General features: G+C 37.9%; 1 protein-coding gene across 1 annotated transcript in view; it reads left to right on the top strand.

Moving 5' to 3' along the window:
* ctnnd2a (catenin (cadherin-associated protein), delta 2a) overlaps nt 1–27,748 on the top strand; it is a 222,402-nt gene that overhangs the window by 163,606 nt on the left and 31,048 nt on the right. Inside the window, exons 15-19 of the mRNA XM_072378041.1 lie at nt 4,421–4,607; nt 16,303–16,420; nt 20,112–20,294; nt 23,421–23,594; nt 25,541–25,691. Of these exons, the coding sequence (XP_072234142.1) occupies nt 4,421–4,607; nt 16,303–16,420; nt 20,112–20,294; nt 23,421–23,594; nt 25,541–25,691 (813 nt within the window). The remainder of the gene's footprint in view (nt 1–4,420; nt 4,608–16,302; nt 16,421–20,111; nt 20,295–23,420; nt 23,595–25,540; nt 25,692–27,748) is intronic.

The following is a 27,748-nucleotide window of genomic DNA, read 5'->3' as shown; positions in this document are numbered from 1 at the left end:
ATAGTTTTAACGTGATTGCAATCAAAGACTGACAACAAGCAACACTTGACAAACAGTGATACACGGAAAGGAACAGAGCAACAGAGATGGACAGAAAATGATGAAAGCACTGAGGCTCATAAGTGAAGTGTTCTGCTCTGTGCTTGTTGTTTGAAAAGAGCGCATGGTAGCACGGAGACTAAGAGCAAAGAGTGAAATGTTGTGAAACAACAGGCTAATTAGATTAAGTGAAGGCAAATGTTACCACATTCATATCACACAGATACAGCCTCAGTACAAGTATTTGATTGCTGCCAAACAACAGACACAGGTCACAGCACTATCACCCTCCTCTTCTTTTCTTCTCAAGCTATCTCTCTCACACACGTACACACATATTACTTTTCCCTTTCAGTCTCTCTCACCGCCATTGTTTTCCCTTCCAGTTCTCTCAGACTCACTGCTTCACCTCCCCATCTTTGCTTGGGAAGCTTTATACCTGATTAAATTTTTTTTATTACATATAATTCTTGAAATTTACAAAGCAAAAACAAGTTGTTCGGTACTGATACATAGTAATCAGACCCTATTTTATTCCTTTTTATCTTATTTCTTTATTGATTCTTTTACACATTGATTCTTTTATCGCTTCAGTCATGAATTCATATTTGCAGCAAAAACACTGTGTCCGTGCACAACCATTTTCAGCTTTTAGATCCAGACTTCAGCTTGGCCAGTCTGGGAGTTTCACTGAGTTTTCTTTAAGCCCCTTCTAAGTTTCTCCACAGTTTGTGTTGGGTTGTTGTTTTGCTTAGATGTAAACCTTCACCCCAGTCTGAGCACTCAGGAAAAAGTTTTCCACTCATATTGCTCTTTTTTCTGCATTCACCTACCATACATCCTTAGTCGTCTCACAGCTCCTGTCACAGAAAATCCTCTCCACTTACTTGATAGAGCAGCCACGTCACTATTTTAGAATGATCCGTGGCTCACATCTTGTTTTTTTGCTCTGACATACGCTATCAGCTGTGAGACATAAATTGAATTAGGCAGAGATGAACCCCATTCAGGTTGGAGAAGCGTCTCAAGGACCACTGACGAATTTAGGATACAAGAAAGCCCAGTGGCGATTGTCATAACAAGGGGTCTGAATACTTTTGTAAATGGGGCATTTTGTCTTTTGTTTTTACAAATCGGCTTCATGGAAGAATTTGTGTAGACCGATGAAGAGAAAAATGAACTGAACCCATCTTAAAATTTGTTTGAAGCGTAACACAATGTGTAAAATTTGTGTGGTGATGTGTTGGGGATACGTAGTAAGCAGGAACCTTTATGCATATTGACATTGGTATTTATTTCTCTTTTGTTCCCACCTGACTTTCATGCAGTCAAAATACTTTTACTGACTTTTCTCTGCTATCCCTTGTTATTGTTCTGTATTTCTCATTGCCCTTTCCTGTCTTATTCTTGGCCTGATTTTCTTCCTATTCCTTTGTCTCAGACTTTCATTATGACTGACACTAGTGCAGTAATAGTGAAAGGCATCACATCTGGCATTGCTTTTGGCATTGCAAAGCTGGCTGCTAGTCAACACCCCAAGCCTCCAAAGCAATTTTTCAGTGAAGTAAGATTTAATTAATTCATTACTGACAGTCTCTCCTGACCCTTTTTACCATATCCATCGTTTCAGGATAATGATTTTCAGTTTGGACCTTATATAGTGCTGACGTACATTGGGCAAACTCATTAGAGTGTATGGATCAGGATCTTACTATTGTTTTCTGTGTTGTTTGTCTCTATTGGCCCCACAACACAAGGAGACCAGAGATTTAGCTACAGACAAGTCCCCCGTGGAGCTTTTCAGTGCTGTTGGAATTTCAGATGACAGTATATTTAATATTATGCTTAACTTTAGATTCAGTCTGACAAAACGTACCCAAAAACTGAACTGGATTGAATTAATGGATGAACAGATCATATTTTCAGACCACAGAGAGCCGTCATGGGAATGTGCCCTTGCTGTACTCTGTTCTGTATGGAGTACAGCATCTTAGAAGTTGTACTCATGTGTTGCTTTGCTAATTGCTATTCTTTGAATAACCTCAGTCATGTTTGCCCTGCGGCATCCAGAGTTTGACATTGTATAGATAAAGATGGTGACCTTAAGCTACACAGCTTTTTATAGTCTGCTGTGTTAGAAATGTAATGTCGGTCTTTGTTTTCTCAATCTGTTTCGATTCCTCTTTACCTTCACCCAACTCCTCCAGTTCTCCTCCCCTCTTGTCATTCTTCTTTGGGTCTTTCATCTCTGCCACTCTCTTATTTCACACGTTTCACTTTATAGCTTGTTGCTATATTTGCACTCTTCCTAATTGGTGTCTCTTGCAGCTTGCTCCCTGGACAGGGATAATCATTGTAGGCAGCAGGGACTAACAAATATAGTTAGAGTGCGAAAATGCTGATGAAGTCTGTGCGTGTTTGAGGTTTGCATGTGTATGAGTGCGTCACAGCTGACCAACAAGGTTAGTGCTGTCACCCTTTTGAGAAGAGGCATCTGGTATTCCATCTGACATGGAAAAATGTGTGTGAGTATGTACACGTGTGTACCCATACTGTATGTGATTAAGTGTTACAGAAGCCTGCATATGACTGTGTAAATATGTGTTCTCTGGCTCAGTGTGCTTGTGTAACTAGAAACCTTCAAGCTTCCTGCCAAATCACCGACATCCACAAGCAGATTTATACTGTATATGTGTTTTTGTTTGTGGAATGTATTTGCATTAGGATATATTTGCTTTTTAGGTTTGTTCTATAAAACAGAGTGCAAAAAATTATGCTGATGGTCATTAGATCTTTGTTTGTATCTTACCGATGAGTAAGATTCCAGACTAGAAGAAGCCATTGGCAAAAAAATGCTAAGAAACGGGAGGGAATATTCATTACGCATTTCCACAACAGTAGTTCATCAGCACTATGGATGTGATGGTGAAAGATCTGGTTGACATCAGAATATATATGCTTTATTTTATTCAACTAAACATAAGGATAAACCTTAACCAGTGACTCAAAAATTTCCACCAATAGTATTTAATCTAAGTATAAACAGATATTTTCACCACTGTTTTTGAAGGAAGCTGTAAATCAGTTGTTATCGGCATTCATTCATACTTTATGGATTATATTTATCTCATAAAACTGCGGTGGTTTGAATGTGTCTTTTCTAACCCACAAATAGTGTGTTTATGATCACTGGTAATTATCAGTAATTGTTTTTTTTTTCTTAAAGACCAAAGATAGTAATGCTGCATCGTTCTGGTCTTTATCTACTTCTTTTCAATTTCTAAAGAATTTCAACGCGGGTGTAGTTTTTTTTAGATTTATGCAGACAACATGTATCTATTAGAACTACTGTGTTTACTGTCTACCAGACTGACAACCTTTTGAGTTGAGTTTAATTAAGCAACTCACCTAAAATCCAGCATTAAAAGCACTGATTGTATAGCTCCATTTCTTCAAGAACAAGTGTATTTTGAGACGACATTATTTTCTCCATCAGTACAGATTGTTAAAGCTGGAGCAGTGTCATCTGTTCTGAGTTATCATCAATTTTATATTCTGTTTAGCTGAACTATCTGCTGTAAATAGCTGCAAACATGTAATATAACAAGTTCCACCTTAGAAATTTATAGCTCATGCACCCCAAAAAATGCCTTGTTGAATTAACTAAAACAACATGGAAGAAACTTCCACACGACTATATAGTTTTCTTTCAACACTGTGTGATTCTGTTTTGTCTGCTTAATATATATGGGTTGGGTTTACATAATCCCCACTGAATTTGAATTGAATCTTCTTGTATGAACAAGTATTTCATCTGTTATTTATGTCAATTCTGTTAAATTAATGAGAACAGATCTAATTGAAACAAGTCTGATATGAAATAAACCCCACAAAACCTACACTGGTTTGCTCAACGACTAATGTAAGATTACTCCAAGCCTTACAATTAAATGGAGACCCAGCCCTGCTACATAAGTTCAATCAACTGTTGATTATGTTGACCCCATCCAAACACATCATTTGGTAAAAACAGAATTGCTTGATGCTGAAATTTACCAATATAATTCTATGGAAATTTCTACTGTGTTTTTATTATGTTAATTCATTTATCAAGTTATCATTTGAAGGGCTTGATTTTACTTCAGCCAACAAGGATGAATCATTGAAGAAAAATACTCCCAATGCATTTATGAGCCTATTAAGCATATAACTCTATAGTAAATAAATTGTGCATCTTCATTGATTTCATTGATTTTTCAATAGTAAAAAGCACTAGAAAAATGTTTGAGATGTTGATGATAATTTGTTATCATCTGAAAAATTATAAAGCAATGAACATATTTCCCGACGTCTGTTTCTTTCTGAATGTGTGCATGTGCAGGTGTGCTTTGGAACCTATCATCATGCGATGCGTTGAAGATGCCAATCATCCAGGACGCTCTGGCCGTTCTGACCAATAGCGTCATCATACCCCACTCTGACTGGGACTCTTCTCCCAACCACCATGATGATCACAAGCTCCACCTTCATACCTCACAGGTGCTGCGCAATGCTACAGGCTGTCTCAGGTAATGCAGCATTTATACACACATCGTTTCGCAGTAGACAACGCTGTCAAGGCATTGGCACAAAAAGCTATTTACATGTTGTACGTCATGTGTCTCCACCTAACTTTTTTTCCTTTTTTATAATAATCAGAAATACAGTTTTTATAGGAGCTCTATAGTTTATCACTTTGGTTCCATTAATATTTGCTCTGTGTGTGCAGGCATTTTCTTAAACATAGTTCATATAATAACCTCTCATATGAATTCAATGAGGTAGTTTGTCGGTGAGAGGGAATCTTTGCTGAACCTTTACACTGCTGCCTGATTATATGTGCAGATGCATATAAACATATGTGTAAACAGTAATCTGTGTATAACTTTTTCTCTCTGACTCCTTCTCACCAACTTGTGCTGTCACCATGGAAACAAGTCCTCCACTTGTCCTTTGTGTTTTGACTGTCTTTTGTGCATTGTGCTGGTAAAATGTCTTTTAGCTATAGAATGGAATGATAAAGAACAACTGACAAAGTATGTCAGTCACTATGTTTATTTGAATGTCAGCCTGAGCCACTCAGTCATTATTGATCAGCTCTTTGGCACACACATATATTGGATTTGTCACAGGGAAAAGCTATGTTTCCTAAACCAAGAACAAATGTTTAACTGATTCTGTTTAAAATGTACCATTTTTAATGTTTATAGATAGCCCTGCATAAGTTGTTTAGTTAAGTTAAGTGACAGCATTGTAACGGTGATTAATTTGTTTGGTGCTTACGAAATATTCAGTGTTCACTTCATTTGGGATAAACTGACCATTGCAGTTTTCACTGTCAGCAGAATGAAGTCTCGTATAGTTGACAGACTTCAACTGGCTTTTTTGAACTCTTTTCTCTAGTCATTTACTGTATTTTGATCATTATTTCAAAGCAGTGCAATTTATTATAGCCTGAATGACCCTTTAACGACCCTGAACTGGATTAAGTGGATAGAGAAAGTGAATGAATGGATGAATGGGCAATATGGTATATGCATACAAATCTGGAATATGCAAGATACACGTATCAAAAAACGGGGGTGGAAAACTTTTGAAGACACAGTATTTTTATTGTACACAATGTGTACACATACAAACATGCATTCATTCAAACTACATGGCTTTTAAACAGTTTAATTGACCACATTTGGTTTACTATTTGCCCTTGAAAGTAATTGAATTCATTTCAGCCATCCATTTTCTATACCCACTTAATCTAATTCATGGTCGCAGGGGGCTGGTGCTTTTCCTTTGGGCAAGAGGCGGGTACACCACGGACAGGTCACCAGCCAATGACAGGGCCACACTGAAACAAACATGACAAACAACCCTCAACGCTGACAATCACTCCCAGGGACATGCTGTCAGGCAACAGTATACCAACCCCCACATCATCATGCAGCACTGATTGATTAAATTAATATTGAGATTTCCTCAGATCTTGAAGAGCATGAATAGCAGTGTATTTGGCACATGGATGTAACTTTTACTATTTAAAATGAAATAGTGTTGTTTGGTTGCTGAATCTAGCAATAACATCTCATAAAATAAATTAATCCTTTAGAGTTACAAAATAAATACAAAATGGATATGGTTTAATTGCATTTAAATCTGCACCCCCTGTAGACATATTGTCACTTCCATAACATATTAGCACTAGTATAGAGAAAATTCCTCACTTGTCCTTTGTTAATGGAAGAAAATTATCACAGAAGATTGCATAGTTTGCAAAGCCTCATCTAGTTAACATTGGTCTGATCTAGAGGACAATGATGCTAAAATAGAATCTTTGTACTAAGCAAAAACATGCTTGATGAAATATATATGTACATGCTCATTTACCTCTCACTCTCTCTGAGCTGTGTATTCAATCAGCAGCTGAGGATTAAACTTCTGCCCACTCGTTTTGCTATGTTCTTCGCTAACTGTTTCTAATGGCTATCCCCAGCTTTTCCTCAGTCTCTCAAAGCATTTCAAAGCCGTTCTTACACTGTTCCAAAAAAAGTTTTTTGTACATGTTCACATAGATGTGTGTGCTAGTACTTTGCTGCCTTGTATATATGTACATTTGTGTATGCAGTTAGCACACTTAAAGAAAGGCTTTAGTTGCACCAGTCTTTTATCCATTTGTGATCACTTTTGATTATTAAATCAAATATCTTATTATAGATACTTACATACCAAATGTTGGCGTAAATCTAGTTTACACAGATGTTCCCAGTTCTCAGATGCACATCTGCTAGATAGGGGAAGGAAACCAATCCCAACACGTTTATAATTTTGCAATATTTTACATGAAGCGGGTGCACTATATTGGGTGTCCTGGTGCACCTCAGCCACAGTGAACTCCCAGCTGCTACCCAACTCTCCTTGCTTTTCTTTCTATTCTGGCTGTCAAAGTAAGACAACATACCTGTAAAATGAAAAAGGTAAAAGCACCACAGCTCTAGTCAACTCAGATTGTATATTTGATTATCTACGTTTTTTTTTTTTGTTTTACCTCAGGGAATCTTCTGAGTTGTGGAAAATGATTCTGTAAATTCCCAACTGAAAACACACAACACAACAGCTGGTAGTGAAGTAAGATACAGAGTGGCATAGAGTGGCATGAAGTGAAGCGCTTTGAGTGGTCAGTTAGACTAGAAAAGCGCTATACAAGTACATGTCCATTTACCATTTACCATACGCAAAGTAAAATCTAGATTACACACCTTTTGGTCTCAGCATCCTACTGGAAGGGCTTGCGGGGGCAGATGGTTCAACATAATAATAAAATAACAATTTTAATTCAGTCCAGGAATAGCTTTATATTTGCAACAGGTAAAAAGGCAAGGAAGCATGTTATTTCTCAGCGCCCAGCATAGATGGCCTCCAGATATGTACACAGGTACACCAATATGTTGCAAGAAAAATTTTAGATGAGCAAAACTGTGCATACTTGCAAGGCCTCAGTCAGTAGTTTTTTGTGATTATGAGGTCATTCTGTGTAACAGCTACAAAATTGCAAGATACGGTGTCTTGTGTAATTTGACTTGTTTTGTAACTTCAACTGTTTTTTTGTCCTCCGAACTACAACTTGCAAACATCCAAAATAAGATTATTACTTGAGATTTTCTTGGATTGTTTTTAAGGCCAAATTGAGTGGAAACAGTTCTTCATTGCATGTCGTGTTTACCTGTCATGTTGTTTGAATATTCGGCAACTTCTAACTAATCTCTTATGCATTTGAATCTTGACAGATGTCAGGTCACTAAAGAGTTAGTTCATTCAAATCTCAAGTAAGCTAATTTTGCTCGTCAACTACTCTTTATGTAACGGTCTCTATTAATAAACACAGATTCAGTGATGCAGACTGAAAAGAATTAGCACTTATTTGTCAGGGGTTTTGAACATAATGTTTTTAGTTCTTTACAGTCATATTTGGAAAGAACTAAGCAGCCTATCTTATTGATTTCACTGAGAAGGAAATTTTGAAAAGCTGTAACACAGATTGAGTAGAAATAGGAGGGAATGGCTCAAAATGAGCAACAATTGGACAATAGTTGACATCCAGTGGGCCAGACTGAATGTTCTATTATTATATTTCCTGCTCATAAAAAAAAGATTTGTTGCTGTAAACTTTTAAAGCTAAGTTAACTGTTGCTTGTGGCACCTTACTTTTTTTGTCAAGTTTATTTTCTTTATTCACTCCCAACACTGTTTATTGGAGAATAGTGCAACTGTGTGTAGGTACCTAAAGATGCGGGGGAAGATAGATGATGCTGTCACTACACTGCTCAACACTGTGAGGTTACAGATCATAGTGTAAACTCTGGGAAAGTAGAGGGCGGACAGAGAGCAGAGGAAGAGAAGTTGGAAAGATGAAGAGAGAGATTGTAGAAAACACTGAAAAGGAGAGACTAACACAGTCATAAAGGTGTCTCGGCTGTTCTCTGGTTTTGGCTTTTTTTTGTCCCCATATCGCCATTTTTCTGTGGGGTTAAAGTGACACAAGACCACAATATTCAGGTTCCAGTGTACCTCAGCTCATTTCAGACCTCTCACCTCTCTCATTATATCTTTGCTGTGAGCGCTTGTGTGGCTGTGTATTCCATGAGAGGGTGTATATGCCTTTCTCTATACTTAGTTTAGCTTGTATACACTGTAAATCTGAAAAAGTGTAGGTCAGTGAGTGCATACATGTCAGAGCACCTATTTGTATCCCCAAACATAAAGGCATTAAACCAATCCAGCTTGCGTGTGGGACTGTTATAGTGGAAATGAATCAGCTGTCTTCTTTATGAGTGCAAGCTAGTTCAAGAATGTGAGTATTTGTGTGTATTTATTTATTTATTTTTTGCTTTTGTCTTTATTTATGCATGATGATAAATGTGGGCCAACCAGCTATGATGTTGGTCCAGGCCCAAATGTTGTTTCAGCAAATTGTGGGCATGTTGCATCAGTTCTTACATGCTACAGAATACTGTTACAGGAACAGCACTTGGATATATCAATCCCGATTAATTCCAATGAAAGTGATGTACTTGCTACAGTGCATACTTTAGAAAATAGGCTTCCTGGTGCTTCTGTGTATTTAGGCCTAAACTGCATGTCATACAAGTTTGCCCTTTAGTGGAACTGACCTCTAAGACTTCCGCATCCAAACTGGCACTTAGTCAAAACAATAATAGTTTTGCCCCATTAAGGAGCAATAACAGCTATTAAAAAGAAAGAAAAGTCAAGTCAGCCACTAAAATGAGCCACTCACTGGTTTTCTTTGTGATGCATTTTTAAGAGAGCACAATAGATATGATTGTTCTAATGCACACACCTGTCAATAGAACTAAACACCTTAGTGTATTTAAGTGTTACATTAGCACCTAGATATTCTGAGACGGAATGGTGGTACACAGTACATATTATTAGTTTTATATATATTTTCAATTAATACAACTGATTTCCTAAATAAAAATTGTATTTACGTTTTCTGTTTCTCTTGTCAGACAGCACAATGAGTCAGAAATGGAGAGTGAAATTACATAAGTTAAGATCACACATTAACTAGCAGTCACCGGTTTTATAGACTTTTTCCCTGTTAACAGCATGGTCATAGAACAGTAAAGCCAGTGAATACTTTTTAGTTTTTTTTCATGTCATTCAGCACGACTTTCAAAGTAATGTGTTTCAGTAGGCCACAAGGTTAGTCTGTCCAGCCAGTTTTGTGTTTAGCAGGGAGGTCAGATCGTGGCAGCTAGTAATCTGGAAAAGGATATTTTGGTCTGATATATTATTTGTGTCTGTGCAAGTCCTGGTGTTTTCCTGACCTTGACAACCTTCTTCTAAATACATAACCTTAACCACGCGGCAATGGAACAGTTAGTGAAATGCAGGGAAAGAGTGAGCGATTGCAAAACAATGAAATTTCAAAGTGAACCGGAACTTGGAAACAGTAGCAGACAGGAGTCAAACTTGACTTTTACATTTGGCACTGTTCTGTTTATCGCTATCCTTCAACCTCTCCAAATGAAGACTTTTTTAAAATGAATCCTTTCAGCCAGTTACACATTGAACATAGAAGTTCAGTACCTTGTCTATGCCAAAATCTCTTCATAGCCCAGTACTGTGTAAGGCCGTGGTACTGTTTTATCAGGGCAAACACATGGTCTTCTACTGAGGGGTTTCTATATCCTCCAGTGAGAAGCCGTTTAACTCCCCGTAGGTAGTTGGTTTGCTGCCAAGCAAAAGAGAAATCACTACCTGCTGTCTTAGACTTGTACGCACTGTTTGAACTTTGTGCTCTGTGAATATGCGTCTGTGTGTGTTTCTGTTTCACACTGTGTCCATTTAAAACTCCACATGCGAGTTTGCAGTAGGATAAGTTTCTAAATGAGTCAAGATTGAAAAGTCTGGTGAGGAATGAGTTAGTTCCCATATTTATTTAACTGATATTGATAGGATGTTAGGCATGCGTGTGCCATCTGGTGCCATCCTGTGCTGCGTGTGCCCTTATTCACATGCACACACACACACGCACATACATACATACACATGGTTAGACACTTGTGAAGAACTGCCACTCACCAGCTGTTTGAGACGAAGTCACTCAGTAATCATTTGTTTCTTTAGCAGCAATGTCTGAGAGCCATATGTCTGAGATTCACTGATGATCACAATTTTCACATGAATGTTGCAGAATTCTCAGAACTTGTAAAATCATTAAAAAAAAAAAGAGTAACGTCTGATTTGAGCAGTGGCTCTCGGCTCATTTCCTGAGATACACTGTTGCACTCTCGAAAGTAAAATCAATACCAAATGAAAAATGCATAACTTGTCCGTTTCTAACAGTCTTATTGGTCCAAAACATGCTCAGCTATTCCAAAGTTGTCAACCTCCCTTCAAACTCTAGATGCTTGTTAGCAAACTTTTTCTCTCATCTTAGTGTGAATACTTATTTTCAGAAATATAGGTGCATTGCTTACCATTGACCTGTAAATATCATAAGCCACATTACCTTGAAAGTTTAACTGTGATTATAGACTTTTGGAGCTGTAAGAACACTGATAACAAATCCTTTTCTGTGAAAAGAAACGCGGGCACTGTATGTTCAATTTCAAATTAGAGTGATGCCAATTCAGATTTAATTTTCATCTTATTGACAGATATATAGTGTGTAGCCTAATGGTTTGAAGATAAAATTGTTGGACAGGTTTTTAGACCGGATCATAACTTGATAACTGAAGAGGGAAATAATTCATTCAAACATTGAAACCTTGTTCTTGTGCTGCTCATAAAATTGTTTGTTATTTCAGTAAAGAAGTGGGCTAAAGAGCAAGGCCATTGCAGTCCATTGGCTTAAAACATCGATCGGATTGCCACAACATTCAAGTCACCTATCTTTTTTGGTCCTCCCTGTGTCACAAAAACAGATCTTGGTGCAGCACGCACCTGTGATATCTGTCACTGGGATGCTGACAATGGATGCTTTGGGTCCTGAGAGTGTGGCCTCATTAGTACTCATTAGCAAATAATTATATTTAAATGTATTTGATACTAGTATTTTTTTATTTTAATCTGTAGTGGATCATTTTGACCAAAACTCATAAAAGTCCACTTGCATAATGAATATCCTTACTGCATTTCCTGAATACTACTACTACTTCATACTAATATTGTAACCTATTTGAACACATAGGTTCTGTGTAATTAAGGTCAAATAATCAAATAACATTGCAAAACTCTACACTTTATCTTTAATGGAAATTATGCTTTAACTAGAAGTAATGCCAAATTGACTTTAAAAACATTTTTGAGCTACACATGAGAAATAGCGTGCTCTTTGTCACTAGCACCTACAGCACTTTCTTGCTAACTGTAGCTAAAATAAGAACTGTTAAACTCAGAATGGGATGTTTTAGCAAGCTTTGTGTCTTTTCACTCAGCAGGCAGTGGTTTTAGCGTTCATGTACTTACATATTACTTTAAGCTCTTCCCTCCATACTCATTCTCCATCTTATTTTGAGATGTTCATCCGAAGTGCTCTCTCAAGGCCAATTCATGGTTTGTGCATTTGTGTAGATGAACTATTTAGGACTTTGCAAATGTGTACATTATACTATTCATACTACAGTTTGAGTCAAAAGGTTTGCACACATGCGCATTAACAGATCTACAGTTTCACACTTCAGTGGAGTAGGTGCCAGCAAGTTGGTTTGCCAATAGCTTATTTAATCTTTTAATGAAAGTTTGTCGAGGCAAATCTTCTTGCAGATGCAGAAAATGCAGTCATCCAGGCCTTCATTTCTTTAAAGGCCTTTCGGCTTAAAGTTGAAGCAACTGATTGGTTTAATCTGCCTTCATGAATATGAATACCTGAGCATCATCCGCATACTAATGAAAATATATGTCATGGTGTCTAATAATATTAACAAATGGAAGTATGTATAAAGTGAAAAATATCAGTCTGAACACAGAACCCTATGGAACTTGATGACTGACTCTGGTGTGCAAGGAAAACTTTTCTTTTACATGAACAAACCTTAGTCTAAAAATCCCACAAAGGTGTGAGAGTGCCTGAGGATGCATTACACCTGGAGAATAAATGTTAGCAGGCCTTTTTCTGCTCAAGAAATGCTGGCCTCATAGTTTTTGTTGCTAAATCTGTGGAAATGTCATGCGTCCATATAGAACAACAAGACTAACAAGTACACATGTATAGATACTATACAGGCAAATATAAGCACATGCACATGTAAACAGTGGCATCTGCAGTCCACAGGGAAGTCATGCACAAGAAGAGCTAACACAAATGTTTCTTAAAACAAGAAAGAGACTGAACACAGAAATGGAAAATAGCAGCTTAATGTGCAAATATAATGATATGTTAATGAACCTTGTGTTCTGTTTTGCTTATCCTAATTAATTAGCCAAGCAGAGCTAAAAGCATTTTAGTCTGTTGATGTTAAAAGACTATAAAGTGAACTAAAAATCCATCAATATTAGGGTCTTTTTTTATTTATTTTTGCGACTGAGTGATATTACCTGCAGTGAACAGAGTTGTGGTGTTTGAATGCATAAATCACTCATTCAAATGAATATGTCTTTTGCTTAATGGGATAAAAGCTCCACTTACAAACCACAATTAGTCTATGTTTCAGCTTTAAAAAACAAGGCTTTTATTATATTTAGTCTCCCCAGGTTAAAGCACTCTTACTTTAGAGAATCAGAAGCTTTCCTAAAAGGTGAAATAAGGCTTAAAGCTACTCAGAAAAGGGCCACCTAAAGAGTGTACTTTTCACCATCTATAACAACTCAAAGCTTGACTTTTTTTTTGGCTGTTTGAGCGAGAGCTATATTTTATTTACACCACGTCTCTTCTGCATCAGACAGTTGTTTATACTACCTCAAGTGTGTGACATCTGTGTAGCAGCACTACGGGTGGTGCCTTTCAACTGCAAAACACTCACTACTCATATGTACTTCACACAACAACAATAAAGCATGATGATCCAAAGAGTTATGCATTCATATTGGGGCTTATGCATTTATAACCATATCCAACAATCTTTCCAAAAACAGTCTTGGCCTGTTTTTAGGGGTGTTCAGGTTGTGTCTCTTGTAAGGTTAGTTTTTGGTTCCTCTTTGAGATGTTGATGTGCTCCAATTTAAAGAAAAGTTACATTGTTTTATTTTAAATTCTATTTAGATTGACAACGTGTGGTTGTTGAATTGAGCCGCAAAGTCCCAACTCTTTCCTCATCTTTCTCTCTGCTGTTGCAGGCACCTGGTTATATTCTGACATCTGCATTCCACAGGATGTTGTCATTTACTTGTGAAAAGTAACTTCTCTTGATTCCGCCAATCATTTTCTTGGTTTGTGAAATGATTGGAAAGAAAGAAGCTTTATAAAAGAGGAGTGTTCCAAAATTTTTAAAAGACCTCGAACCACAGCATCAGATTGTTGTGCTCTTGGAGGGTGTAAAACAGTAAATTATCATATATAGATATATATACAGATATATATATATATATATATATATATATACATATGTATGCCAAGTAACTCTTCCCCTCCATCCATGATAAGATATCAGGTAGACAACTTGATAGAAATCTCTGAAGGACTCAGCACTTTCAAGGCTGCACATTTAAGCAGGAAATAATTCACCTTCCCAATTTCTCAGCCTCCCACACCTTGTCTTTGGGTCTTAAACATTAGTCGAGGTGAAATGTTTGCACTGTTCTGTTGTTTAATATCAACTCAACAGAGACTCTCGTCCTTTCCTAAGTGGCATTTCCATCATATGCTTGTTTTCCCTATTAGCATTCAAAGCGCATGAAAATTACTTGACCTTCTCTTGGACGCGTGGATCCGTGAACGTGAAGTTTTAATTGAGTTCTTTCTCCTCTGTCTTCCTCATCATTACAAATTATGAATAACTTAATCACATAGACTTGTGAAACAGCTGTGATCCCTTTACTATGCCAGTGTGATGGATTTGTCATCTTGTTCACACCACAGTAATCTCGCTCATCTGTTCCTCACATTTCAAATTTAAAGAATGATTTTCAAACCCCTTAGTTACCCCCCCAAGTTACTATCTTTGATAATTGGTTTGTCCATTCTTTTCATTCCCTACTCTGTATTTCCCCAGTTGTCTACATGCACATACTTTAATCAATGTTGCAGCATGAATGGAAATGTATTGCAAGCAGATAAAACTTGCAGATAAAACTTCAGTGTGTGATAAACAGCTGATGAATATAGAGAAACCTGATTAAGAAATAGACAGTAGATTCAGACCAGATAAACGTTTGACCCATTTTCTAGCAAAAGTAGCACTGAGACGGATGCTGTGACTCTGAGTAACTAGTAAACAATCAGCAGTTCATGATTATGCCCCCTACAGCCTCCCATCCCTCGTCCTTCCCCTACCCAATATAGTCACAAGAAGATGTACCCTGGTACCCTCCAAATGCTCAATCTGATTACATAAACTTCCTCCATTGGTGCCATTCAGCTGATTTGACAAATTGACTGTGCAGAATATGACTGTAAAGAGGAAGAATATTGAGTGGTTGTGGCCATGAGGTTTTAAGACTGTAGGGAAGTGCTCGCCTCAAGGGTGCTTTTACACAGACAGCCAGACATTTGCTACAATATGCTTCTTATGGCTGTAACACTGATAACCTTTAACACCATCTACAATGTGATGCACTGACAGACACTCTCTCTATATACGATAGATACATTTCTGGGTTTTTTTTCGATAATTCATTTGAAGTAGCACTGTTGTGTAGCATATTATGTGTATTATGAACATTAACAATGTGACAAATGTGAAATATAATGAATTTTCAGTTTTAAATAATGATTTTTTTCAACTGTATTGCTCTCAGCTTTTTTAACTTTGTTACAAGGTCATGTTAATCACCTTCTGATCCAAAATACATCACTTTTGTGACTACTTTTTGTATTTTAGACATGAAATACATCAGTAACTCTTGAGTTTTTGTTATCGTTGTTCATGTATTTCAATGGATCTGTATGTGTTTTGTCATGTTTGGAGCCCATTATGGGCAATCATGATATTATTAGAGAAATACAGCCATGTAATCATTCTGGCACACATCTATCACATCTATTTTGAACACATGCAAATGAGTCACTGTCTAGTAATGAGTGTATCTGTTTCACAAGCAGCAATATGATGAAACCCAAACAAATATAACCCCAACACCACCCATCTGTATCTCCAATTCGGACCATATTCATTTAATTCCTTTGTAGATAATGAGAAGGTAGCTAGTAATAAATGGACCAATATTATCAATGTTTGTATAAGTATTGGCTGTGAAATTCAGGCACTGTCTGCCTAAAGTAGCTTTCCTTCTTCTTTTATTTTTGGTACTTATGTCAAGTGCATCCAATTGAAGGGAGCCTTCAGGGTATATATTTAGGACTATCAGCAATTGCAATCCTTTTTCAGTTATTTAGTTTAGGGAGAGCTGCCAGGTTCCCCTTTGTTTGAGTCTCCCTTTTTTCTCTCCTTTTTTATTATCAGCTTTCCTCTGTCTGTCTGTCATCTGTCTTTCTTTCTATCTCTATTTGTTCTAATCTCTCGGCTAGGCAAACATATAGACATGCACAGACACACAGACACACACAGAGTCTTTGGCTAGTATTTTTTTCATTGTGTGTTACAGGAATGTAAGCTCAGCAGGTGAGGAGGCACGACGAAGGATGAGAGAGTGTGACGGCCTGACCGATGCTCTGCTCTTCGTTATCCAGACGTCTCTGGGTAGCAATGAGATCGACAGCAAGGTGTGCACCACTGTCACTCTTAATATGTTTGCTTTTGTCTATACATGAAATGGGATTTTAAACCAAAACATAAAGCTGGGACACAAAAGAATAAAGTGTGTCTGTAGTCTCTCTTAAGCACAGATGTCGAATTGTTTTGGCTCACAAGAGGAAACAAAAGAGGGCTAAAACCTGTTTCACTGCCAACAGCATCAAAGATGAGGAATTTTAGTTTTCACAGAGTATTCACTTCATCGCCCTTTTTAGTGTAACTTTATCTCTCAAATTCAAGTATTATTACATTTCTTGTTGCCGTTTAAGATCTGCTAGTAGCCAAATATGAGTGGCTTTATGTTCACCCTACATATTTGTGTGTGAGGATATTTTCATGTTGGTCTGCAGTGTATATGTGTGTTCATGTCACAGTATGTGTGGTCCAGTCAATACGACATAAACAGTGTTTTGGATGGCTGACTTCTCAAGGTCTCTCTGTCTCTCAGCTTTTCTAAATGGCCATCCTTAATCACTGTTTAACTGTCCTCCCCTCTCTGATGTTTGACTGCAGTCACTAGAGGCCTTTAGTCGCCACAGTAACTAAGACTGATTGGCTGATAACCCACCAAATGGTCACTGTTGCAATGGCGATGCACATTAGCTACAGTATGTGCTCATTTTGTAAAATCCCTGCCTTTTTCTTCCTTTTGTTTCTTGATTTGAGTCTTCCCTTTACATTAGCTGTACGGCTGTTTAGTTGGCAGCGTCTTTTGGTCTCCACTTTAGAATTATATTCATTTATATATATATGTTTGTTAATTATGTGACATGGAATAAAGACAAATTACATTTCTATTCAATGTTTGATATTTAACATTTCTTTATAAATACATGTAAAACATTGAATAAAAATGTAATTTGTCTTCATTTCAGATAAATAACTGGTGAGTGCAGTCTCTGTCACACGAGACCTATTATTATTACTATTACCGGTTTACATGAAGTTTATGGGATTTTCCCTGCTGTGGGACTAATAAAGGTTTATTATATCTTATCTGATCTTTATCAGTCCGGATCTGGAAGTCCCACATGATCTTAGATCTGGCATTCTCCACCACCTTTGGCAGTATCACCCATATTGACTTTGGGATTTCCAATCCATTCTCTGTACAGGTGTTCCTGTGCACCAATCCCACCTCTTGGTTATGGTGTTCCATGTATGCCATACCTGCCTGCACCTTACACCCGCTACTATGTGTTGGACTGTCTTGGAGGCCTCTTTGCAGAACCTGCACCTGGTGTCTTGTCTGGTGTGGTAGACTCCATCCTCTGATGCGCTTGTGTTTAGAGCCTGTTCTTCAGCTGTCATGATGAGCGCCTCTGTCCTGTCTTCCAGACAAGCCTTTTCTAGCCACTGATAAGACTTGATAGACTCGATATCAGACACTTCTTCAATTTGTCGATGGCACCCTGTCATGAATGGTTCCTCTACTTCTTCCTCCCCTTCTACCTTAGAAGTTCACTTAGCAGTGCCTTCATACCTCAGCGTCCTTTAGTAAAAAAGTGCAGAAGCTGAACTGGCAGAAGCTGAACTGGCCTGCCTGCAGTCCAGATATTTCACCTGTTGAAAACTGTGAAACTGAAAGAACGACAAAGGAGGCACCAAACCTATTTAAATCAGACTTGTATGAATAAGATCTAGGTCACTGATTCAACAACATTATGTCTACATTATTTAGAATTTAAAAAACAACAACATTCAGTTGTCACTTTAAATAAATAAAATGAGTCAATCAGAATAATTAGCTGAAGTTGTCTTTAAAAGGAAAACATTAAAACTGGGTATCTACCAGTTCCTGCTCCTATACGGTCATGAGCAACATTATTTAAGCAGGATTTGTCATGCAATGGGGACTAAAAGTTTTGCTTTAAACATTAAACGCTCTAAACATTTTAGAATTGAGAATTTTGAACAACCTCTGATGTGTATACATGCCTGTAGCCCTCCTAGTAGGCAATGCCTGAAAAATATTCACAATGAAATACTCCGGAGCAAAACAAAGTGTTCCCCAGCTGTCCGTCAGCTGTCCGTCCTCTCATTGATGAGCGGAGCAAAAAATCTCCATCGATGTTTCGAACCGATTGCTTCATGCTTGTAATTGAGTTTTTTCAGCAACCTAATAAACCCAGCTGGTCTCATCTTACTACATACCAAAAACATCTTAATACACACAAAATGTCCCCACATGTTTACCGCCAATGAGGTTCAGCTTGGGTTGTACGCGGTTAGAAAGCCTGCGAGCAAAAAAAACAAACAACAAACACGAAGCACAATCTTTAGATTCATGCTGTTATGCTGTAGGGACGTGCACAAATGCAGACAGTAAGATTCAATTAACTTATTGTCACATTTTAACACATTTCTGAGTATATACTCAGAGTGTGCTGCAAAACATCTAGTAACTTAACAGCAATTAAAATTGATCGTGAAAGAGCCAAAGGAATTTAACCATCATAATACTAACATTTCATGTGGTGTATTATTTGAGTGTGATATTTTACAACTTACATTCAGAGTAGATAGTTATTATGAGGGGAGTTTGTTATTGGTCCTTGAGTATATGTAGAGTTGTATCTCAGAGGAGTTCATTGAACAGCAGATTATGAGAACCCAGACTGGAAACCAACAAGGTCATACCAGTGAAATAACTGCAGAAATGGTTCTACTGGCTCTTTTGCTGATGATAAACCCCTAAATTCCACCCAGCTGTACAGCTGCTGATCTATAACTCACACTGACTTCTGACCTTGCTGTGCTGACTAGAACTACTGCTAGTAATATATAAACACGAGCAAGTTTCATTTCATTCTCTTATAAATAAAAGGGCTCTGAATAAATGTGAAATAACAAATCGAAACACAAAATGTCACGGTAAATTGTGAATCAAACGTAACTCCACCAACATCATTCCATAATAGACAGTGAATAGAATTTCAGACATGACTGCAGCTCACTGAAGTGAGACATTGCTTTGTTTGTTGCATCTCTTGAGGCTGTTCAATTACACTCCTTAGTTGTTTCTGTGTAAACCGACGGTCAGACTGAGAGAAGATTGATGATTTGTCTTTGTTAATTTCCACTCAGTCTCCCCTTTCTCTGAGACACACACACATGCTCTTGGCAAAAGTACACACTGAACAATAGACAACATACATTGTAAAACATGATTTGCTTGTGTACACAGATAAACTCACTCAGATGCTCTGTGGCCACTGGGTTTGCCTCAAAGCTGGATGTTTAATGAGGTGTGAAATAATGTATTAGATTTGTCATTTTTCCTCATTTAGTTGAGTTTCTTTTAATCTTATTTCAAAGTCAGAGCTAACAAACTGTAGAAGCACATTACCTGTAAGATTATGGTTATTTTGTTTTCCTCTGCCTTGATGTCTCTCAGTTTGTCCATCCTTCTTGCTCACGGGTGCTGCCGGAAGGCCTTTAGTGTTTAAAGTGTTAGGGTGGGGTTTTCTTGTGCTCAGTGCTTTGACTTTGAGCTTCTCCTGTGTTTGAAGCAATACTTTTGAGTTGACATCAAACATAGATCTTGCATCTCAACTTTCTCACTTTTCCTATTTATATCTCTTTTTTTCATCTCATCTCATTCTCTCCACCCTCACTCCTACCTTCTCACTTCATCCTCTCATCTACCTTTATCTTCAGACTGTGGAAAACTGTGTTTGTATCCTGAGGAACCTGTCGTACCGTTTGGCTGCTGAGACATCTCATGGTCAGCAAGGGGGCTTGGAAGAGCTTGATGGCATGCTTTGTGATGCCAATGGGCACGAGGGAGAGAGCTCTGGATGCTGGGGCAAGAAGAAGAAGAAAAAGAAGGGAGCTGACCAGGTAAGAGCAAAAATATACAAGATGAATAATGCAAAAGACAAGACATTTCCAGTCATTGCATTAAAACATTTTAGGCACAGAGGTTAAAGTACCATTACACCTTAGCATGGATTCTACAAATCTGCAAAAAGTTCAGGAGTGCAGCTCCATTCAATTTTGATAATACAGCCCCAATTCTAAACCGAGGTGATTTTAGGATTTGATATGTCTGATAACATATGTAAAGTCTAAAAGAGACACTGAGATGATTTTGTTATCCAAGTTCATCTACTTGTCAGAGGTGCAAACAGGAAGACGTCTTGCAGAAACATGCAAATTAGCTCAACACTCTGGTCCCTCATTAGAAGCTCAGAAAATGTATTAGCTCCTATAAGGAGCTTTAATTTAGATATGTGAGACACCATCTTGTAATCTGGTACTTAGTTCTACTTGATATTTTAAGCAGGATGGGGCTGGGTTTCTGCAAAGGACGTATGATAGCAGTAAAAGATTCATGTCATTTTAAAACACAAACAATAAGAGGCATTGACTTGTGTGATTTTATTTTTTGATAATGTATTAGTTTTTGCTAATTTTCTGCACAAAGATTTATACATATACATACATACATACATACATTTATACATATTGGTGCAGTAAAGCTAAACAAGCATAAGTCAACTTTTATGAATATAGCAGGAACTCAATGTGACTGACACCATCTGGCTCTCAAACAGGATGAAGAGAACAGCAATTTAGTTTAATCTTTATCATGTTTACTTACAATTTGATTTTTAACTCAAACTACATTTTGAGTGTCACAATTCTCATTTTTCTCCTTATTTTCTCCTCTGTCTGCACATTTGTTTACACTCTGAATCTGCTTTGAGATTTAGTTATTTTTTCCAATTTAAGGATGTTATGAAGAAGTATTTAGTATACAATTAAATGACATTGCCAGATCATCCATTCGGAACTTTTGTTTGTGAGCGTGTTGGAGTTGTGCACAGGCTTTAAACGTGAAGAGGACTCGACCTCGCAGTGTACCAATGACCCAGCCAACTGAGCAGAACTGGTGTTTGAGACCCAAAGAAAAACAGAGCCAGCATATTTTTTTCTTTGCTTTATTTTTTGCTTACCAGTGGCACTTTTTGTTAAATTAAGTGAAATCATGAAAAAAATCTAAAGTCAAACTTGAGCTCAGAGCGCTATGCACCAAAATGGCCTGCGTTGTCAGGAAACGTGTTTCCACAACACAAGACTGGTGCCTCCAGTAAATCTGATTGCATTTAGTGCGAAAACGTAGATTATCATGACCAATTGAGTGATTTTTTTTTTTTTTGACACATTGACTTTTATGTGTCAAAGTGCAATTTATGAATTGCACTTAAGCAGAACCCTGGAGGGATACAGATTGCCACATGCAACAGACAGAGGGTTGTAGTGAGTGACAGAGACACAGGGGAGAGATACTGAACACGAGAAAGAGGAGCCAACAGCCTGGGTCGGATTTGAGGAAGAGATGAAGACGGTGTGTAAAGAAGTCAGGCAGGAGAGAGGAAGAGTGGTCTTGAGAGACATGGAGTGTAATGTAGTCTCTTTAATCATTTATTGGAGGTTAAGATGGCAAGACCACAGAGCAGTGTGAGAGCATGAAATGGACCTAAACATTCTTAATGGACTAATGGAACACTGACTCACTCAGACTCATTTTCTTGCTATCTGAGATGCTCCTTGGAATTTGTCTATTTTTTTAAGCAAACTTTTTGGAGCAAGTTAGAGAGCTGCAGCACATCTTAAAGCTGATACATCATGTTGTTGCCCAAGTGTCTGGCACCTGAAGGGTTTAAAGACTCGGAACTAGACTAAACTAGCAGATAAAATTTGTAGACTAGTAAAGAAGAGCGCGTGGATTTAAGCTTCAAGGAAATAAGGTTTTACTTGAAACAGTCTCCCATACTGAAGCAAATATATATGAAATTGTTTCAAATGCTTGATAGTACACTTTTCAGTGTCCTAGATATCCAAATGAACATTAACAATCGTTGATATAGAGCATGTCTCTAGGACCGTAATCTTCACTTGATGTTCCTTGTTTTTGTGCCTCTGCACACTTCAAACTATAGGAGGCCTTTGATTTTTTTTTTGATCAGAATCTATGTATAGATAAAAACATGCATACTCTGTCTCACACACTCAGAGCCTGTCTGAAGACATGCAGTAGCCTAGTTTACCTTGAGACAAAGGGAGGGGGAAACCAGTAGAGCGAAGCCGAGGGGGTCGATAGAGAGGCTAAAACTGAGAACAAGAGAGAGGATGATGGAAATAGAATAAGAAAGCTGGAAAAGAGAGAGCCAGGCACGAAATAGGGAGTGAGAGAAATCAAGGAGACAGGGGGAGAAAAAGGGACATGACAAGAGGGAAAGGAAAAAGAGATAAAGAAAAAAGGGGAGACAGTAGGAGAGATAGTTGTTGGTTTGTAAAAGAGGTGTGATCATGTCACCAAGCAAAGGTCCAGGCATCTAGAGTCTACTGTAGTGAAAGAGGTTGTTGGAAATCGGAAAAAGATTTGCTGCTGAACAATAGGAGAGAAACGGACTCTCATAGTGTTCCTCAAACCTCTTCCGTCAGCATGCTCTCTGACATTAAAGGTTGACAGGAAATTATTAACTCACCGTCTCTAAGAATTTGTATTTTCAAACATAAAGTCTGCCCTTCTCACAGAAAACGGGCTGTTGCACTAAAGAATATTCAGCAAGCTGTTTATTTCATAAAGGCTGCAGATTCACTTTGACTCATTTCCTCTGAATGATGCTAATTGACAAATGTAACAAAGCTGAAAACGTTACATCTTACCGGATAAGACTGAATCTCAGGAAACACTGGAAACATATGGAAAATAACCACCCTCATCTTGCTGCACTGGTGTACAGATGTACTCCAATCACACAGACATTTTTTCTTTTTTTATCCTACATTTATCCTAAATCCTACATGCGCCGCACCTTGACGCAAAATAGAAAAATAAGGAGATGCTAAACCATGTAATTGCTTGGAAAAAAGTATCTGGTAGTACCTGGTAGTAGTGTTCTTCATGAAAAGAATATACATAAAGACATCTGTCCCAATCTGTTTCCCCTTTTTTAGTGGGATGGTGTGGGCCCCTTTCCAGACACGGCAGAGCCCCCAAAAGGAGTTCAGATGTTGTGGCACCCCACCATTGTGAAGCCCTACCTCACCTTGCTTTCTGAATGCTCAAATCCTGACACCCTGGAGGGTGCAGCTGGGGCTCTCCAAAACCTTGCTGCAGGCAGCTGGAAGGTAACCACTTGGTTTGAAAATGTCTCCAGAAACATTTGCCTTCTGATATGTTCATGCTTGACACAGGCTATGAGTAACTAAAATAATTTGCACACGTTATAAGTAGTTTTGTGCAAGTAAACTGTTTAGTCATATGTTGGGAAGATGACTTAAATGTGTTCATATGCATTCATGTGTGCAAGCAAGTGTGTGATTCTATGTGCCCATAGCCAGGAGCTGTTATACCCAAACTGTAGAAATATTTGGACAGTCTTCTGCCCCCATACCATTGTGGTGTGTGCTCTGAGCACTCAAGCTATTTAGACCTAAAGGAAGAGAGGGTCCAAAGTGGAGTCGAATGGGTCACTCCATGCCATAAAATGATCTATTTGATTAGAGTTGTAAATCAGTGGTTGAAAATGGAGCTGCTGAACTGCCTCTTTTTCTTATTTTGACCAAAGCATATCATAAGTATTTCATTAAGGCCTCTGGAAATTGTCACCTTTTGATAAAAGAGTGTAAAATGTCTTTCTTAGAATTGATCTCGATCTCATGTTTTTATATGTTATACAGAACATAAAATTGCTTTGAAGCAATACAATTACTTCTAATTAAAATGCTCATAAACTCCATATACAAAGGAGAAGAGACAAGGTTCAGCAGCAGCTAACTGATGGAAGCAGCTAGATGGTGATAATGTATGACTTATGTGGTTATATTAAAGGTTACTGTGAAAGCAGCTTTTGCCTTGAGGGAGGTTTATATAAGGGAAAAAGGCAATGTGTAAGGATGTAACCGCAGGATGACCTGAAAAAATAATATATAATAAAGGGTTGTGGTTGAGACTATGTGTTATTGGTCCTGTAGATACTTGCTGGATGTGTGAAAGACATATTGAGTTGATAGATATAGCCATTGATGCTGAAGTGAACAGAGTCAGATCATGAGAGAAATGGAAGTCTTTAGAAGAAAAAAAAATGGAGTCTAGAAAAAAAAGTCAATGGAGGAGGAAATAGTGGGGGGAGGTGGTCTTCAGGATGTCACATTTTTCTATTTTGGTGTCAGACTGTATGTATATTCTGAATGTGTCTGTGCGTTTGTGTTTACTTTGTCATGTCTTGTCTGAGCAAACTTCCTCTCACTGCTTTGACAGAGCTGTTAATAATGTTGGCAGACTCTACACTCTGCACACTTAAGTCTTGGCTAAGACACATGATCGTTTATCTCCAAGGATGAATTATTTCCCTAAATGGTTCTATGAAACACAGTTTTCTCGTTTTGGCCTGAAACATAAACAATAGTGTGAATTTAACTCAGCCTGGGAAAATAAATGTTTTATTTGACAGACATATTCTGCCTCATACTTCATTCACTGATATCCAGTCTTGTGGACTGTTTAGCCCCTCCTTAGTCTTCTTCAACTCACCCATAAGACAGGCACCATTTGAGCCATTCTGGGTCGAGTGCTCCACTTCAGCTTTACCTTGATGGTTATTGAGGGAGTGTAAAAGCTTAAAGCTCATCACTTATTTTGTATGGCCAGATCACTGTAATCCCTGAGCTGTTCTCATATAGCCCCTTATTGTACCATCTCATATCAAGTTCACCTAGTGAGCTCTGTCAGTCTTTTTTCTTTTTTCCTGTTCCTTTTTCCTACTGCAACTGCTTCTCTTACAGAAAATCAAGAGCAAATAACCACACAGACAATGCCCTGATATGGCCACAGTGTTGTCATAAGTTAAAGTGTAAGGGAGTTATCACATACAGCTCATATAACCATCTCATTATGAAGAAGAAATGCACAAATGGCTTTTTACATGTTCATTACATTAATCAACTTACTGTGTTTGATTGCTGGAATATCATATTCCATTTTAGTATCCCAGGTGGAGCTTGACTGTCAATAGAGCCACACAACTATCCCTATTTGTGTTCACTTGATGACAAAGCTGTTTCCTCCCTGTCAGTGGTCAGTTTATATTCGGGTTGCTGTCCGTAAGGAGAAAGGCCTTCCTATCCTGGTGGAGTTACTGAGGATAGACAACGACAAAGTGGTGTGTGCTGTGGCCACAGCTCTCAGAAACATGGCCCTGGACATCAGGAACAAGGAGCTTATTGGTGAGTGCTCAAAGTCTTTTCTGGACACCTGTTTTCTAATGCTTAGTTTTAGTGCCTGTTGTTTGTTTTTGCGGCGAAACCCGAAGCCCTTCATTAGTGTCACCTCTAATTGCATCTCTCGTAGCCGTTCCACTATGGTATCGTCCCTTCAGTTAGATATAATTAGAACTTGTGCAAACATGTAATCACCTCTGACTTATCTCGTTTGGGTCAAGATAGCCAAGCGGAGAACTTTGGACCTGCTTTGATATTTGAACCTGCTGAATAATCTTAGTGAGACAGTTAAGTGATAATCGCAGGATGTATAATGAGCTGAAAATCTAACTGAGCTTTATGCGGTCTGTGATTTGTTTGTTTGTTTGTTGTTGTTTTCAATTTGCTCAATAGAATATAATCAATTTACATAATTGTTTAACTGAAGCTAAGGTGTGTTTGTTGGTGAGTGAGTGAAATTTAGATGAATAAAGACAGAGCGGTGCAGACTGGGAGTTAAGGAAATAACTAAGCAGATAATATGTAATTAGAGACGGGCTGAAGAGAGCAGGAAAGCAGGAGATAGACATCCACATCAAAGGCTTGCATTGGTCTTTGAAAAATACACTTGATTATGAGTGAGCCGCAGTCGGTCTCGTAGCTTCAACCCATCAAGGGACTAGGGATCATTAGTTAACCAGACACATTAAGACACATACGTGTGTGTGTGCTTTTCTGTTTTGTGTCCACGAGGGGTGTATATGTGTGTGAGATGCATCCTTTTTTTTCTGTGGCTATTCTCGTCATGGCACCACTGCAGCATCGAGGGGTCAGTCGTGCCAATTGATACCAGGAACTTCTTTATCTCCCAAAACAGACGACATGAATGCACGAATGAGTGCATGTTCGTGTGTGTAAGTGCACTTGTTGTGACAGCACCTCTGTCTATCTCCAGCATCGATAACCACAGCTTCTTGGTGGGCTCAGTTGTTTCTATAGCAACATTGGCTCCCTCAGGCGAGGAGCTTCTTGAGCATAACTTAGTTTGCAGCAAGTTTCTGTTGATCGCTATTGTGGAACAACAAGGAATAACACTGCCAAAGCTTCACAACCCCCCCACGCCCCCTTCCCTACTATGGTTTGGCTGATGCACAGAAGTGGATTAAAGGGTAGTCAGAGCTTTTATGAGCTTTAAATAGTTTTAGTTTTAGGATTTTGTTGTTGTTATTATCTTGTATTTAAATTGAAAGAAACTGTTAATGAAAAAGAAGGAGCATATATTTGTTAGTATAGCACACACACACACATATAAAATAATAAGTAATGATCAATACTAAGGATAAATATAAGGATATGTTGACCTTTGAAACTGTCCAACTATTGCAGCATGATTGAGGTTCACTGTTCAGCTGTTTTATTAAATTTAAATTTATATTTTTTCCAAAAGCCTTACATAGACTCATGTCAATTCTAGCTGAATTGTCTTTCAGCTCCTAAGCTCCATTTAAAAATGTTAAACACTATTGTTTTAAAATGATATTTGTTGTCATTTCATGATGTTTCCTTCTGTCTGGATAAGGTAGTTGCTTGAAGGGAATAATGAGTGAATAAATTTACGAAAGGACGCAATGATGCAATTAAATCAGCTTTTTGAGAAAACCTTTTGTAATTCGAATAATTGAATGTTTTCTCTAGAAAACAAAACAAAAAGATTCTCCACTTAAAAATGTAACACATGGTGTGCTTTAGTTTTTAATAGCTAAACCGGGGGTGATGGAATAATCTAATTACTCATTAACTCACAAGAAAAATAAATTCAATTTCTATTCAAACTGTTGCTTGTTTTAATTGATCGCGACATGAAATGGTCCACACAAGCCATAAGTGTAATTTCTGGGACTGAAAAGACTGTTACTAGTTCAGAGACATGCTGATGTCATACTGATGCTACGAGAAAACAAAGCAAGACTTAACCTTAACTTTTCTTAAATTGGCTCTCTCAGCGAAATTTTCCCCTTCATTTGTCTTTAGAAAGTATTAGGAATATTGCTCAGCCACTGTGTGACACCTGGGGACCAGCACTA

Source organism: Leuresthes tenuis, unplaced genomic scaffold, assembly GCF_036924035.1.
Source record: "Leuresthes tenuis unplaced genomic scaffold, fLeuTen1.0.hap1 SCAF_24, whole genome shotgun sequence".
Lineage (NCBI taxonomy): Eukaryota > Metazoa > Chordata > Actinopteri > Atheriniformes > Atherinopsidae > Leuresthes > Leuresthes tenuis.
Note: the sequence above shows the minus strand (reverse complement) of the source record. Positions and strands in the feature narration are given on the sequence as shown.